The sequence below is a fragment of the Agrilus planipennis genome, unplaced genomic scaffold (assembly GCF_000699045.2).
Source record: "Agrilus planipennis isolate EAB-ADULT unplaced genomic scaffold, Apla_2.0 scaffold132, whole genome shotgun sequence".
Classification (NCBI taxonomy): domain Eukaryota; kingdom Metazoa; phylum Arthropoda; class Insecta; order Coleoptera; family Buprestidae; genus Agrilus; species Agrilus planipennis.
Genome location: NW_020442448.1, coordinates 253,075 through 265,456, shown reverse-complemented (window position 1 = coordinate 265,456; position 12,382 = coordinate 253,075). Strand labels below are relative to the sequence as shown.

Genomic DNA, 12,382 nt, shown 5'->3' with positions numbered 1-12,382 from the left:
TTAGCCTCGTTGCACATTACACGTTTTCGCCCGCACGATCAAAAGTCGTACGAGTTTGTATCGTGGTGTAGTTACTTTCTCACTGTACGATTTTAAACGTAGGTACCGCACGATTTGTAACCGTACAAAAACAGTATTCAGTACGCTAGTTGTCACCATTTTTGAAGAAAATATAGTAGAGTGACTATGAATCGGGGGCAAATTATAGCTTGGTTATTGCATCGGCGTCGAAAAAGACAAAGGCGTAAGCGCCTTCATTGGGTTCATCCTATTAATCAGAAACGTGAGGAAGTGGGATTATTCTACACCTTGTTTGAAGACTTGAGAAATGATGAACGGAAGTTTTTCAACTACTTTCGTATGTCAGCTGGCTCCTTCGACGAACTGCATGGCAAACTGCAGAACGTCCTTCAACGGCAAAACACACAATTTAGAAATTGTATACAACCTATTGAAATGCTAGCTATAACTTTAAGGTAATAAGTGTCTTTAACACCGACTGTTTTTACTTCCCTTGTAGAGGGAGGTATTGTAATCTTAAAAAAAATCATCCTCCGAGATTATTGCTTAGTTTTACGTTGTAGAATCCCTGAACCACGAAATACATATTTGTTTTCCCAATTCCGTAGGCCAGTTTGATGCATGTTAATTATGCACTGTAACTGAAAAGCTATTTTTTGAATGTAAATTCAAGGGCAACTAATAAATCATCCGTCAATCATAAATGTTAAGCATATTGATTTAATATCAATTTTTATTTAAATTTACGATTTTTGACAAAATTAAAAATATAGACCTAACTTGTTATACATAAAGGAGATAATTAAACAAAATCGATTTGATCTGAACAGGTGGATTCGCCTGAAGGTGTAGTTGGACTCGCCAGATATTCAGTTGAACAGTCACTGTAGCAAAAACTCGAAAGGGGTTGCAATGTTGTCTGTGATTCTGTTGTTGATTGTGTACGATTAGTGCGTGGTATTGCATTGTACACTGGCGTTGCTGAATTTTTAAGTCGATTTGAATGATGAGGAGGTGAAGTGTGACGATGCTCAGAAACATTTGAAATATGAGGTGGATATTGTTGAGGGGGATATGAAGGTTGTTTAGCAGGTACAAATGATTGATGTTCCGGAGGAGGTTGAGATAGATGCGGAAAGGCTGAGTAATAAGAGGGCACGTGAAATGAGTAGTTCGTTTGGGGTTGAGGTGTCGCTTCCTTGCTTTTATTTATATTTTCTATAACGTTTAGCACTCCCATTTGAAAATGAAGAAATTCTCCATCTGTATAATGCTTCAAGTGTGGCATTAAACTTTGCAGAAAAGACATTTTACTGCAAGGTGTTACTGGTTCCAAAGCTTTGAGGAGTTTTAATTCAACTTCATCTACTTTCCTATGTTTTCTGGTCCTCATCTGATTTGAAGGCACGTTTATAGTAGAAGTACTGGGAAGAAGGGCATCTTCAGCGGTACGTGAAGGCTCGTCATCATCTACAAGCGTATTCTCCGACCCTTCTTCAATTTCAGACATCATGCTGTCAACTGTATTATGATCATCGTATATCTTATTTAAAAACTGCAGTTGATCTGAATACACATACTTTTTGCGGATTTTTGCATCTGATCCACTTTTTTTTACGGTTTTGGCGTCTCTCTTCGATTTTGCATAACAATCTCGGAGGTTGGTCCATCTTCGGATTACTTCCTTACCTATGAAGATACAGAAAGAGTAATTAATATTACAAATATTTTTTTCTTTTAGATATTTGGCTAGCGGTTGTACATTTACTGATTTACACTACCAGTACAGGGTTGGAATTTCAACTGCAAGGAAAATTGTTCAGGAAGTCTGTAAAGAGATTTGGTCAATAATGCGAGTAGAATGTATTCCAACACCAACTTGTGACAGGTGGGAATCAATCGCTTCCGATTTTGAAACTACTGCTAATTTCCCACACTGTCTCGGCGCTGTTGATGGAAAGCATATCCGACTTACTTGTCCATTTAACTCAGGATCTATGTATTTTAATTACAAAGATTATTTCTCCATTGTATTAATGGCTGTAGTCGACTCCAAGTACAAATTTGTCTATGTTGATGTAGGAAGCTATGGCAAAGAGTGTGACTCTTCAATTTTTAAGAGGTCAAACTTGTGGAAGTCAATTGAAAACAATACTCAACAATTGCCTGAAGAAAGACTTCTTGCAGGAACAGAGAGTCCTAAAATACCCTACTTTTTTGTTGCCGACGAAGCGTTTGGTCTACACAAGCACTTATTGAGACCGTTTGGAGGCAAACACCTTACAATTGAGAAAAGAGTGTTTAACTATCGATTGTGCAGAGCTCGAAGATATGTAGAATGTGCTTTTGGCATTCTTAGTAATAAATGGCGAGTGCTTCATCGTCCTATCAATGTGCAAACAGATTTTGCCGTACTCATTGTCAACGCATGCATTGTATTGCACAACTATGTACGTGATAGAGACGGATATATTGTTGAGGACACAACAACGATCACAGGTCTAGATGATTTGGCTGGGGAAACTACTATTAGAGGAGGCTTGGCAGCAAACAATATCAGAAGTGTTCTTTGCAAATATTTCATGTCAAACCTTGGAAGTGTACCGTGGCAAATGTCAAAAATTTAATGTTCAAAAAGGGAAATGTCAATCTTTGTGACTTTTGTAGGTGGTTAAAAATTGCTCTCGGAGGTTAAAGCTGCTTTTAAGAGTTAAAATGGAGTTGAAGTAGAAGTAGAAGTACAGTAATGTTATAGGCCTAATATGTATGTAAGGTTAAAATATTACATTTATTAAAAAGTACTTACCAAATGTATTTTTCTCTGCATCACTAATGCTCTCAAAATCTGGTTTCACTGCCAAACATACTTCCTTCCAGGCATTTTTTGTTAAGATTCGATCTTTATATATATCTAAAGTTTTGTCCCATAACACAGGCTTTGCTTCAATAAGAGAAATTAAAACTTCAGCGTCCATTACATCCATAATCACAGAAAACCCGCACAAGAAAACACAACAGCAAACAACGCGAATAAAATGGTAGTAGTAGACAGGTTCCCGCACGATTGAAACCGTCTAGTATGAAAGGGTGCATTTGGCCACGTAGTCCACTAAGCGAAGATACGATACGGCTACCGTTCATCTGTAGTGGCACTGGACGGCTGCAACGCGATCAAAAATCGTGTCCGTGCCGTAACCGTATAATGTGAAAGACCTCCATACTCTTCATGGGAGACTAAAAATATTTGCCCGTACGATTTATTCCCGCACGGGCAAAAACGTGTAATGTGCAAGGAGGGTTACACACTGTTCTATTTATTTCACTTCTATCACTGTCAATTTATCTCTTGATTCACTTCTGCAACGGTCAATTTATATCAACTCTACTTCGGCGATCATCTCTTCCTTTTTATACTCCCTCCAGAGAAGTCTCGTTTTCTTTGAACGGTTTAATTGCTTTCCCGGAACGCAGGTACGACACACACGTTTACAGATACGGCGCACATGAAGAAAAGNTGTAACCGTACAAAAACATTATTCAGATACATATGCTCGTTGTCACCATTTCTGAGGAAAGTATTGTACAGTGACTATGAATCGGGGGCAAATTATAGCTCGGTTATTGTATCTAAAAAGACAAAGGCGTGAGCGCCTTCATTGGGTGCATCTTATTAATCAGAAACGTGAGGAAATGGGGTTATTCTATACCTTGTTTGAAGACCTGAGAAATGATGAACGGAAGTTTTTCAACTACTTTCGTAATGTCCTTCAACGGCAAAACACACAATTTAGAAATTGTATATAACTTATTGAAATGCTAGCTATAACTTTAAGGTAATAAGTGTCTTTAACATCGACTGATTTTACTTCCCTTGCAGAGGGAGGTATTGTAATCTTAAAAAGAATCATCCTCCGAGATCATTGCTTATTTTCACGTTGTAGAATCTCTAAACCACGAAATACATATTTGTTTTCCCAAAACCGTCAGTCAGTTTGACGGTCTGTCCGTCTGTCTGCTGGAAATTATTGAAAAGCTGTTTTTTGAACGTATATTAAACCGCAAAAAAAACAACTGTAAACTGTAAACAACGCGAATTAAATGGTAATAGTAGACAGGTTCCCGCACGATTGAAACCGTCTAGTATGAAAGGGTGCATTTGGCCACGTAGTCCACTAAGCGAAGATACGATACGGCTACCGTTCATCTGTAGTGGCACTGGACGCCTGCAACGCGATCAAAAATCGTGTCCTTGCCGTAACCGTATAATGTGAAAGACCTCCATACTCTTCATGGGAGACTAAAAATATTTGCCCGTACGATTTATTCCCGCACGGGCAAAAACGTGTAATGTGCAAGGAGGGTTACACACTGTTCTATTTATTTCACTTCTATCACTGTCAATTTATCTCTTGATTCACTTCTGCAACGGTCAATTTATATCAACTCTACTTCGGCGATCATCTCTTCCTTTTTATACTCCCTCCAGAGAAGTCTCGTTTTCTTTGAACGGTTTAATTGCTTTCCCGGAACGCAGGTACGACACACACGTTTACAGATACGGCGCACATGAAGAAAAGTGTCCGCGGCTAGTCGGCGAATCGATAAGCCTCTCACACACACGTATGCCCGATCGCACACAATTACGCTTGTGGTCGCTACAATAACATTGGCGGAGTCAGTAGGATTTCCAAAATCCGGGAAATCCAAGAACAGTTGGTCATCAGCTGGAGAATCCGTAAGTCAACTGTAACTACATGGATACCACCGTCAAGAACTCCGCCACGTCGCAGGTTCCTTGGCTATTTAAGAAAATATTCAACTCGTGGAGCCAAAGATTGAGACTTCCTAAGAAATAAGGTAGGAATTTTTATTTCTCTATTGTCATTGACTCCTATAGAAACCTTTCCAATATTGAGTTCCTAAAGACAGTTCTAAAAAAGGAACCTGAGGAAACCTCAGAATCAGAAATATCTGAGGAGAAATCGTTGGGAAAGTTAATAATGGCAACGGGTGATGTTCCCGTACCAACGACTCTAAGCGTGTTAGATAACGCTGTTTTCAAATTAATGATTGATGCAATCCCTAAGTTTCATGGTGGGTATAATTCTGTAAAATATCCCTTATTCAAACGAACGGTTACAAATATTTATAGTAAGTGCTCAGCGGATCAAAAATCTATTCTGGATACTTTAATATTTTCGAAATTAGAGGGTCATGCATTAAAAGCAGTAGTAAATAGTTCCTTACGTAATGTAGAAGATATTTTATTTGTGTTTGATTCACTTTATGTTCAGGAAAGATCCTATGATCATGTGATCTGGGAAATGTTTTCCATAAATGGAAACCAACATAAGTTTGTTAAAGAATTATATCAAAAAATAGTCCCGTTGAGAGATGCAGTTATTTCTTCAGTAATTAATGCTATGCAATTAAAAGGTGAAACAAAAGAAGTTGTTGCGCAAATCTTTCGTCAAATGGCAGTGAGCTGCTTTGTCCGTAAATTGCAACCTGAAATATCAAATTTAGCTCTACAAAATGAGTAACTGACATTGAAGATGCCTTCGATCATTGCATTCAATTTGAATAGGTATGCAATTTCAGGGCACAAGAAAAGGTTAGGGATTCTTCTAAGTTTTCTTATAGTAAACCTAGTAATAGCAAATCACGTAGATTCGAAAGATACGAAAATAAAAGTAGTAATCAGGGTAATTATAGTATGACCGAAAGTTACGATAAGAAATGTTCATATTGTAAAAAGAGCGGATATGTTAAATAATCACGTTTTAAATATAAACGTGAACATGAAGATAGGAAAAAAATAAATATAGCTGATTTGCAAAATTCAGACTCGGAACACGAATAGGAAATTAGTAAAGAAATGAATTTAAACCTATATCAGGGTAATTATAGTATGACCGAAAGTTACGATAAGAAATGTTCATATTGTAAAAAGAGCGGATATGTTAAATAATCACGTTTTAAATATAAACNCCGAAAGTTATGATAAGAATTGTTCATATTGTAAAAAGAGCGGACACGTTAAAGAATCATGTTTCAAATACAAACGTGAACATGAAGATAGAAAAAAAATAAATGTAGCTGATTTGCAAAATTCAGACTCGGAACACGAATAGGAAATTAGTAAAGAAATGAATTTAAACCTATATCGGGAGGACGAATCAGAAGGCACGGACTCCGAATATTAGAAAGCCCTTCTCAATCAATTAATAAATTAGAGGGTTACCGACGACCACCTTTTATTAGAGTTAATATTCACGGGAAAGATTGTAAGCTTTTGGAGGACTCTGGAGCCTGTATTTCTGTTTTAAGGTATTCTCGATTCTTACCGGAGCCAGACACATACAATAAATGGGTTAAATTCTCCAACGTTTCAAACATTAGGTACTTTAAAAACTTGTCTAGAAGATCCTAAAATAAAAATTACCTTTCATTATATTGATAAACATAATTTAGAAATCGACGGTATCATAGGTTTGGATTTCTTTTCTAAGAATAAAACTCTAATTGATTTCAAACAAAATAAATTAATCGTAAACGATAAAGAATTTCCTTTGTATTTCACTGAAAGGAAAATATTGAAGATGATAACTATTCCAAAACCTTGCGAACAAATAATTCAGGTAAATGTTACAGATTACAGTGCAAACAAGGAATATTTAATGAAAGTAATAACATTTGAGGGCATAAGTTTGCCATCCTGTCTGATCAAAACAGATAGATTCCAAATTTAAGACAACAGCAATTAATACATCAAATAAAGACATCACTTTCGAGATAGCCACATCAGAACTTTCACCAATTCCCAGCAAAGCCACTGTACATAATTTAAATTTAAGTAAACAAGATACTCAATGACGAAAAATAGAATTGACAAAACAATTACGCATTGACGACCTAAATCAAGAAGAAAAAGACTCTTTGATTCCTATAATTTTATATCTTTCATTTACTAGGAGACAAATTAACCACCACAAAATCATCACGACTGACGAGACCCCTACCGAAGATACCCTCAGATACATAAAGACGAAGTAGAAAAACAGATAAAGAAACTTCTTGACGATAATATCATCCAACCTTCCTCTTCCCCTTGGAACTCTCCCCTCTGGATTGTTCCTACAAAGAAAGACGCACTAGGACAACAAAAATGGCGCATGGTAATTGATTACCGCGAACTAAGTAAAAAGACAATTGAAGACAAATACCCGCTACCAAACATAGACGAAATATTAGACAATTTAGGCAAATCTCAATATTTTACTGCTCTTGATCTAATATTTGGTTTTCACCAGATCAAAATGTCCCCCGAATCAATCTTATAAACCGCTTTCTCCGCGAATGGTAAACATTATGCATTTAAAACAATGCCTTTTGGATTGAAAAACGCTCCATCACAGTTTCAGAGAGCAATGAACCTAGCCTTACAAGGGCTTACCCCATAAAATGTTGAGTTTATATCGACGATATTATTATTTTTGGTTCAAGTTTAGAAGAACATAATAAACGATTAATTAACGTCTTTAACCAGATAAGAAATCATAATTTCAAAATTCAACTAGACAAATCGGAGTTTCTACGGAGGGAAACAACTTTTTTAGGACATACGAGGCGTGTTCAAAAAGTACCCGGAATTTTTAAATTTTGCGGGTCTGGAGAGCCCGATTGTCAATTTTTTTTATTGTGTTGGTATACATGCCCCTAAAGTATGATAAAATTTTCAGCTACATTCACTGTTTACTTTGTCTGTGGTAGTCGCTAAGGTTCGACGTGTTTTTATGAGCTCGGCGATTTTTGCTTGTTTAAACAATGGAAGAATTGAAGAGTCAAAGAATTTGTATTAAATTTTGCGTAAAAAATGAAATAAAGTGTAACAAAGTGTGTGAACTGTTACAAATAGCCTATGGTGAGTCTGATATGAAAAAAACAAGAGTTTACGAGTGGTATAAGCGTTTCCAAGATGGCCGCGAAGACGTTGAAGATGACGAACGCTTCGGTCGACCCTGCACGTCAATAATCGATGAAAATGTGAAAAACGTGGAAAAAATGGTTATGAATGATCGCCGAATCACAATTAGAGAAGTTGCTGATGAAGTTGGCACATCAATTGACTCATGTCATAACATTTTTTCAAATGTTTTGGGCATGAAACGAGTGGCAGCAAAATTCATTCCAAAACTGCTGAATTGTGACCAAAAAAACAATCACATGAACATTTGTACGATAGAAAATTCAAGATCATAACCGATCACCAACCTTTAAAGTGGTTATTTTCCGTTAAGGATCCGACCTCTCGTTTAATGATATGGCGCTTAAAAATCGATGAATACGATTATGAGATCATTTATAAGCCCGGTAGGTTAAACTATAATGCGAATGCCTTATCAAGCATATATGCTATGGACGGGACAGAAAATAATCAAGAATAGGTTAATGAGACGGGTTATGAATATGTAGTTTTTCCGAAAATGGAAAATTTTGATGCAATAATACTTCGATACCAAGACGATAAACAAACAATTAATTCTCTACTGACAGATACAGATGTGCGGCTACCTTTACGCTAGCTAGAAATTGATACCTTAAAGACTTATAATAAAACGATAGTAATTGACAATTAACCCAATGAACGAACTTTTAAATTAAACTTAGAAAATATATGTATGATGTTCCAAAATGAAAAAAATTTAGTTATTAGCGTGAATGACGATAACGATAAAATAATAATCGAAAACGATTATAATCATAAANGCCTCGGCCCCGAATTTGACAGTAACTTCGAGTGTTCGGTTTTCTAAAATAAAATACTACATTAGTGAAAAAGTGAAAATGATCCGGATTGGTCACCCAAAAGGCTTTAATTTGTGTCATGATCCCTGTTTGTGAAGTTTTACGATTTATAATTAAGACATTGTTTGATTATTAGTATCTTAGGTTCTAGTACCCTTTAATATGTAGTAAGTAAGTTTTATCATGTATTTATAATTTCTTTCTGATGGTATTATTCATAATATTTTTATAATTCAAGACTTTTATTATTATGATAATTTTTATATTCGTTAATTAAGAAAGTTCGTTTATAAAAATCTTAAATGGGGATGAATGATAAGAAGTACCGATTATAATCATAAAATATATATTTCTCGATTTATTAAATTAGACATACCCGAGGAAAACAAAGTCAAAATTATTAATCAATACCATGAAGATCTCTTAAATTTCCATCATCGCGGCATAAACGAAAGCCTGAATAAACTAAAGCAGGACCACAAATTTAAAAATATGAATGAACTAGCGGAAAAAATCATGAAAACATGTTCTGTATGTATAAGAAATAAAGTAGACTGAACTGCAAGACAATACCCACCCGTCATACCTGAAAAACCCACCGATACTAACCAACGCTTAAATATTGATTCAGCAAATTTAAAAGCAGGTAAACGCACTATCAAAATAATCATTATCCAAGACGACTTATCAAAATTTTGCCAGGTCTACCCTTCTTTTGATAATATAGATGGAGATCGTGTCAAACTGGCTCTAATGACATATTTTTCGACATTTGGTGTCCCTAAAAGAATACATTCTGACCAGGGTAACGAAATCATTCATCAATATGTAAAAAGATTAATCGAGTTATTAAACATAAAATGGATCGCTTCATCTACATATCACCCGCAGTGTATTGGTTCTGTAGAAAGGTGCATTGCCTCAATTAAAGAACAGTGCAAACTTTTATTTGACCAACATAAGAATGAATTGAACAATTTTGAAATACTGCAATTGGCGGTTCATAACGTAAACACCTCCATCAATACATCCCAAGGGTTTACACCTTACGAATTACAATTCGGAAAAATACCATTACCCTTAGGCACCCAACGAGAGGAAGAGCGCGAAGTATTAGAACGCAACGAATAAATCGCTAGGCTACGTCAGAAAGCCATAGCTAATACCCAAGCTAAACAGGAAAAGGTAAAAGAAAAACCCGATCAAAAATCTAGGGAAATCAAAACATTCGAACCTAATGAAAAAGTATTTATTAGAATAAAAAGTAATGGTAAGTACAGTTTCAAAGGCCCCTACAAAATTAACATCAAAATTAATGACTATTAAATAATTCGAAGTGGTCTGTATTCTGTCGAAACTGCCAGACGCGGATCGCGATTTCGATCTTTTTGGATCTCATCAGCGTGTCGCAGGCAGCTCCGACAGAACACAGACCAACTTTTACCTGCTGTCTTAACAGTGCGTTTTAGAAAATACTACAAATGGCGCAGTAAACGCCATCTGTAGCACGATGCTACATTTTAGGATTACGTATGCTCCAACAAGGTCCACTTGTGTGGATATCTACTTGCTGAAAACGAATCCCGGCGTAGCCAACCTCAACGTGATAGGCACGTTAGCTTAATCGAATAAAATAATTCGAAGTGGTCTGTATTCTGTCGAAACTGCCAGACGCGGATCGCGATTTCGATCTTTTTGGATCTCATCAGCGCGTCGCAGGCAGCTCCGACAGAACACAGACCAACTTTTACCTGCTGTTTTAATGACTATTGTTACGAAGTCAACTGCCCTACACTCACAAAAATAAACATTTCAAACATCAAGAAAATACATATTCAAAACGACTAACTCTCACATTTTCTTTGTTACAAATGATACTTACACTTTCTCTCTTACTCCTTTTTATTAACCTCTCACTCTCTAAAGCCATCGAAATTGAAACAATACGACAAAACATTGGGTTTTACACTAGTTATTTAGGTCAATTAAAAATAATCGAACAGGAATATTCTCATATAATATACAAATCCATGAATATGTGTTACCCTTTGACTTTTCAAAAGAAATTTCCAAATTTATCGACGTCGCGAAAATCAGTACGGTACTACGAAATACGAGCATAATCTATCTCATCAATATCCCATTGATTAATAAGAATAATTATAAATTATACCACCTCTTGCCATTATCCATACCAGAAAATGAAAATTTCCATATCTCTATCCCTTCCATGCTCTATATGGTTAAAGTTTCAGTACATTGGGTTCCACGACATGGAAAACGTCAGAAATATACATGGTCTGTACTTCACATCTGGACCCCAAATTCATAGCAAAGACGACTCCACCTGCGAATCTGACATCTTATTCACAGGACGATGGTCAAATCAATGCAGAACAACTGTAGTGAAACTCGCCGCAAATGAAATGGTTCGCCTACAAGAAAACCAGTGGCTAGAGTTAATAAATAAGCCAACAGATTTCACCTATAAGTGTTCTAACAAAGATATTAATACGGTCTCCTTAAGGCAAAGCAGCATTATCACCATGCACAACCCCTGTACCGGGATGATTGGTAACAATCTAAAGTTAACACTAACAAAATAAAGTAAATTGTACAAGAATATATCGGAGGAACTGATATCCATACTTGAGAATTGCTGTCTTGATGAGCGCAAAAAGATCAAGGAGATACGGCTCCATGCTCTGCCTGTTCATGCCCTCAACCAGGAGGATCTCATTATGAATAAACACAAATTGGACAGTTTGGAGGAGGATATCTACAAAGAGCAATTGAAGCCTGTTATGAAAATACTCGGACGAAGATGGTGGCATGCTCTTTTATCCATTTTGGTCAGCATTACGATCACTCTCCTACTCTGTTGTTGTTGCTGTCCTAATTGCTTGAAGTTAATCCGACCCAGATGGCCCGATTGCGGCAGTCATTGCACAATCAACATACAGCGAAAGTCCTCAAGGAAGCCATTACCACACCGTTGTACCGATTCGAAAGAAAATTGGTCGCCTCGGCCCCGAATTTGACAGTAACTTCGAGTGTTCGGTTTTCTAAAATAAAATACTACATTAGTGAAAAAGTGAAAATGATCCGGATTGGTCACCCAAAAGGCTTTAATTTGTGTCATGATCCCTGTTTGTGAAGTTTTACGATTTATAATTAAGACATTGTTTGATTATTAGTATCTTAGGTTCTAGTACCCTTTAATATGTAGTAAGTAAGTTTTATCATGTATTTATAATTTCTTTCTGATGGTATTATTCATAATATTTTTATAATTCAAGACTTTTATTATTATGATAATTTTTATATTCGTTAATTAAGAAAGTTCGTTTATAAAAATCTTAAATGGGGATGAATGATAAGAAGTACAATACTACCCCCTCGTAGGGATGCTTGTTTAGGTTCTGAGACAATAGTTTAGCTTCTGTGTGAACCTAAAAAAGACAGTTTTTCTCTAACTTCTTCGCAATAAACTTAATAAATACATGAGTGCTTTATTGAAGTATTGGAAATCTCCCTTTCGGCTCAGTGAATC

At 36.1% G+C, this 12,382-nt stretch overlaps 2 protein-coding genes across 2 annotated transcripts; one reads left to right on the top strand and one right to left on the bottom strand.

Annotated features, from left to right (window-relative positions):
* Positions 1-10: 10 nt before the first annotated feature.
* Positions 11-2,732, top strand: LOC108739347 (protein ANTAGONIST OF LIKE HETEROCHROMATIN PROTEIN 1-like). The gene is made up of 2 exons (XM_018473216.2): positions 11-476; positions 1,763-2,732. Exons 1-2 carry the CDS (start codon positions 187-189, stop codon positions 2,646-2,648), a joined length of 1,176 nt encoding a protein of 391 aa, XP_018328718.1. The 5' UTR covers positions 11-186; the 3' UTR covers positions 2,649-2,732.
* On the bottom strand, positions 737-3,259 carry LOC108739348. Its single transcript, XM_018473217.2, has 2 exons — positions 2,828-3,259; positions 737-1,710 (listed from the first exon to the last, which is right to left on the bottom strand). Exons 1-2 carry the CDS (start codon positions 3,003-3,005, stop codon positions 824-826), a joined length of 1,065 nt encoding a protein of 354 aa, XP_018328719.1. The 5' UTR covers positions 3,006-3,259; the 3' UTR covers positions 737-823.
* Between the last annotated feature and the right edge of the window lie 9,123 nt (positions 3,260-12,382).

Coding starts and splice junctions, on each gene's coding strand:
- LOC108739348 (XM_018473217.2), bottom strand. CDS start 3,005: ATGGATGTAATGGACGCTGAAGTTTTAATTTCTCTTATTGAAGCAAAG. Junction 1,711..2,827: donor TGCAGAGAAAAATACATTTG/GTAAGTACTTTT, acceptor GTATCTTCATAG/GTAAGGAAGTAATCCGAAGA.
- LOC108739347 (XM_018473216.2), top strand. CDS start 187: ATGAATCGGGGGCAAATTATAGCTTGGTTATTGCATCGGCGTCGAAAA. Junction 477..1,762: donor ATGCTAGCTATAACTTTAAG/GTAATAAGTGTC, acceptor TTTTTCTTTTAG/ATATTTGGCTAGCGGTTGTA.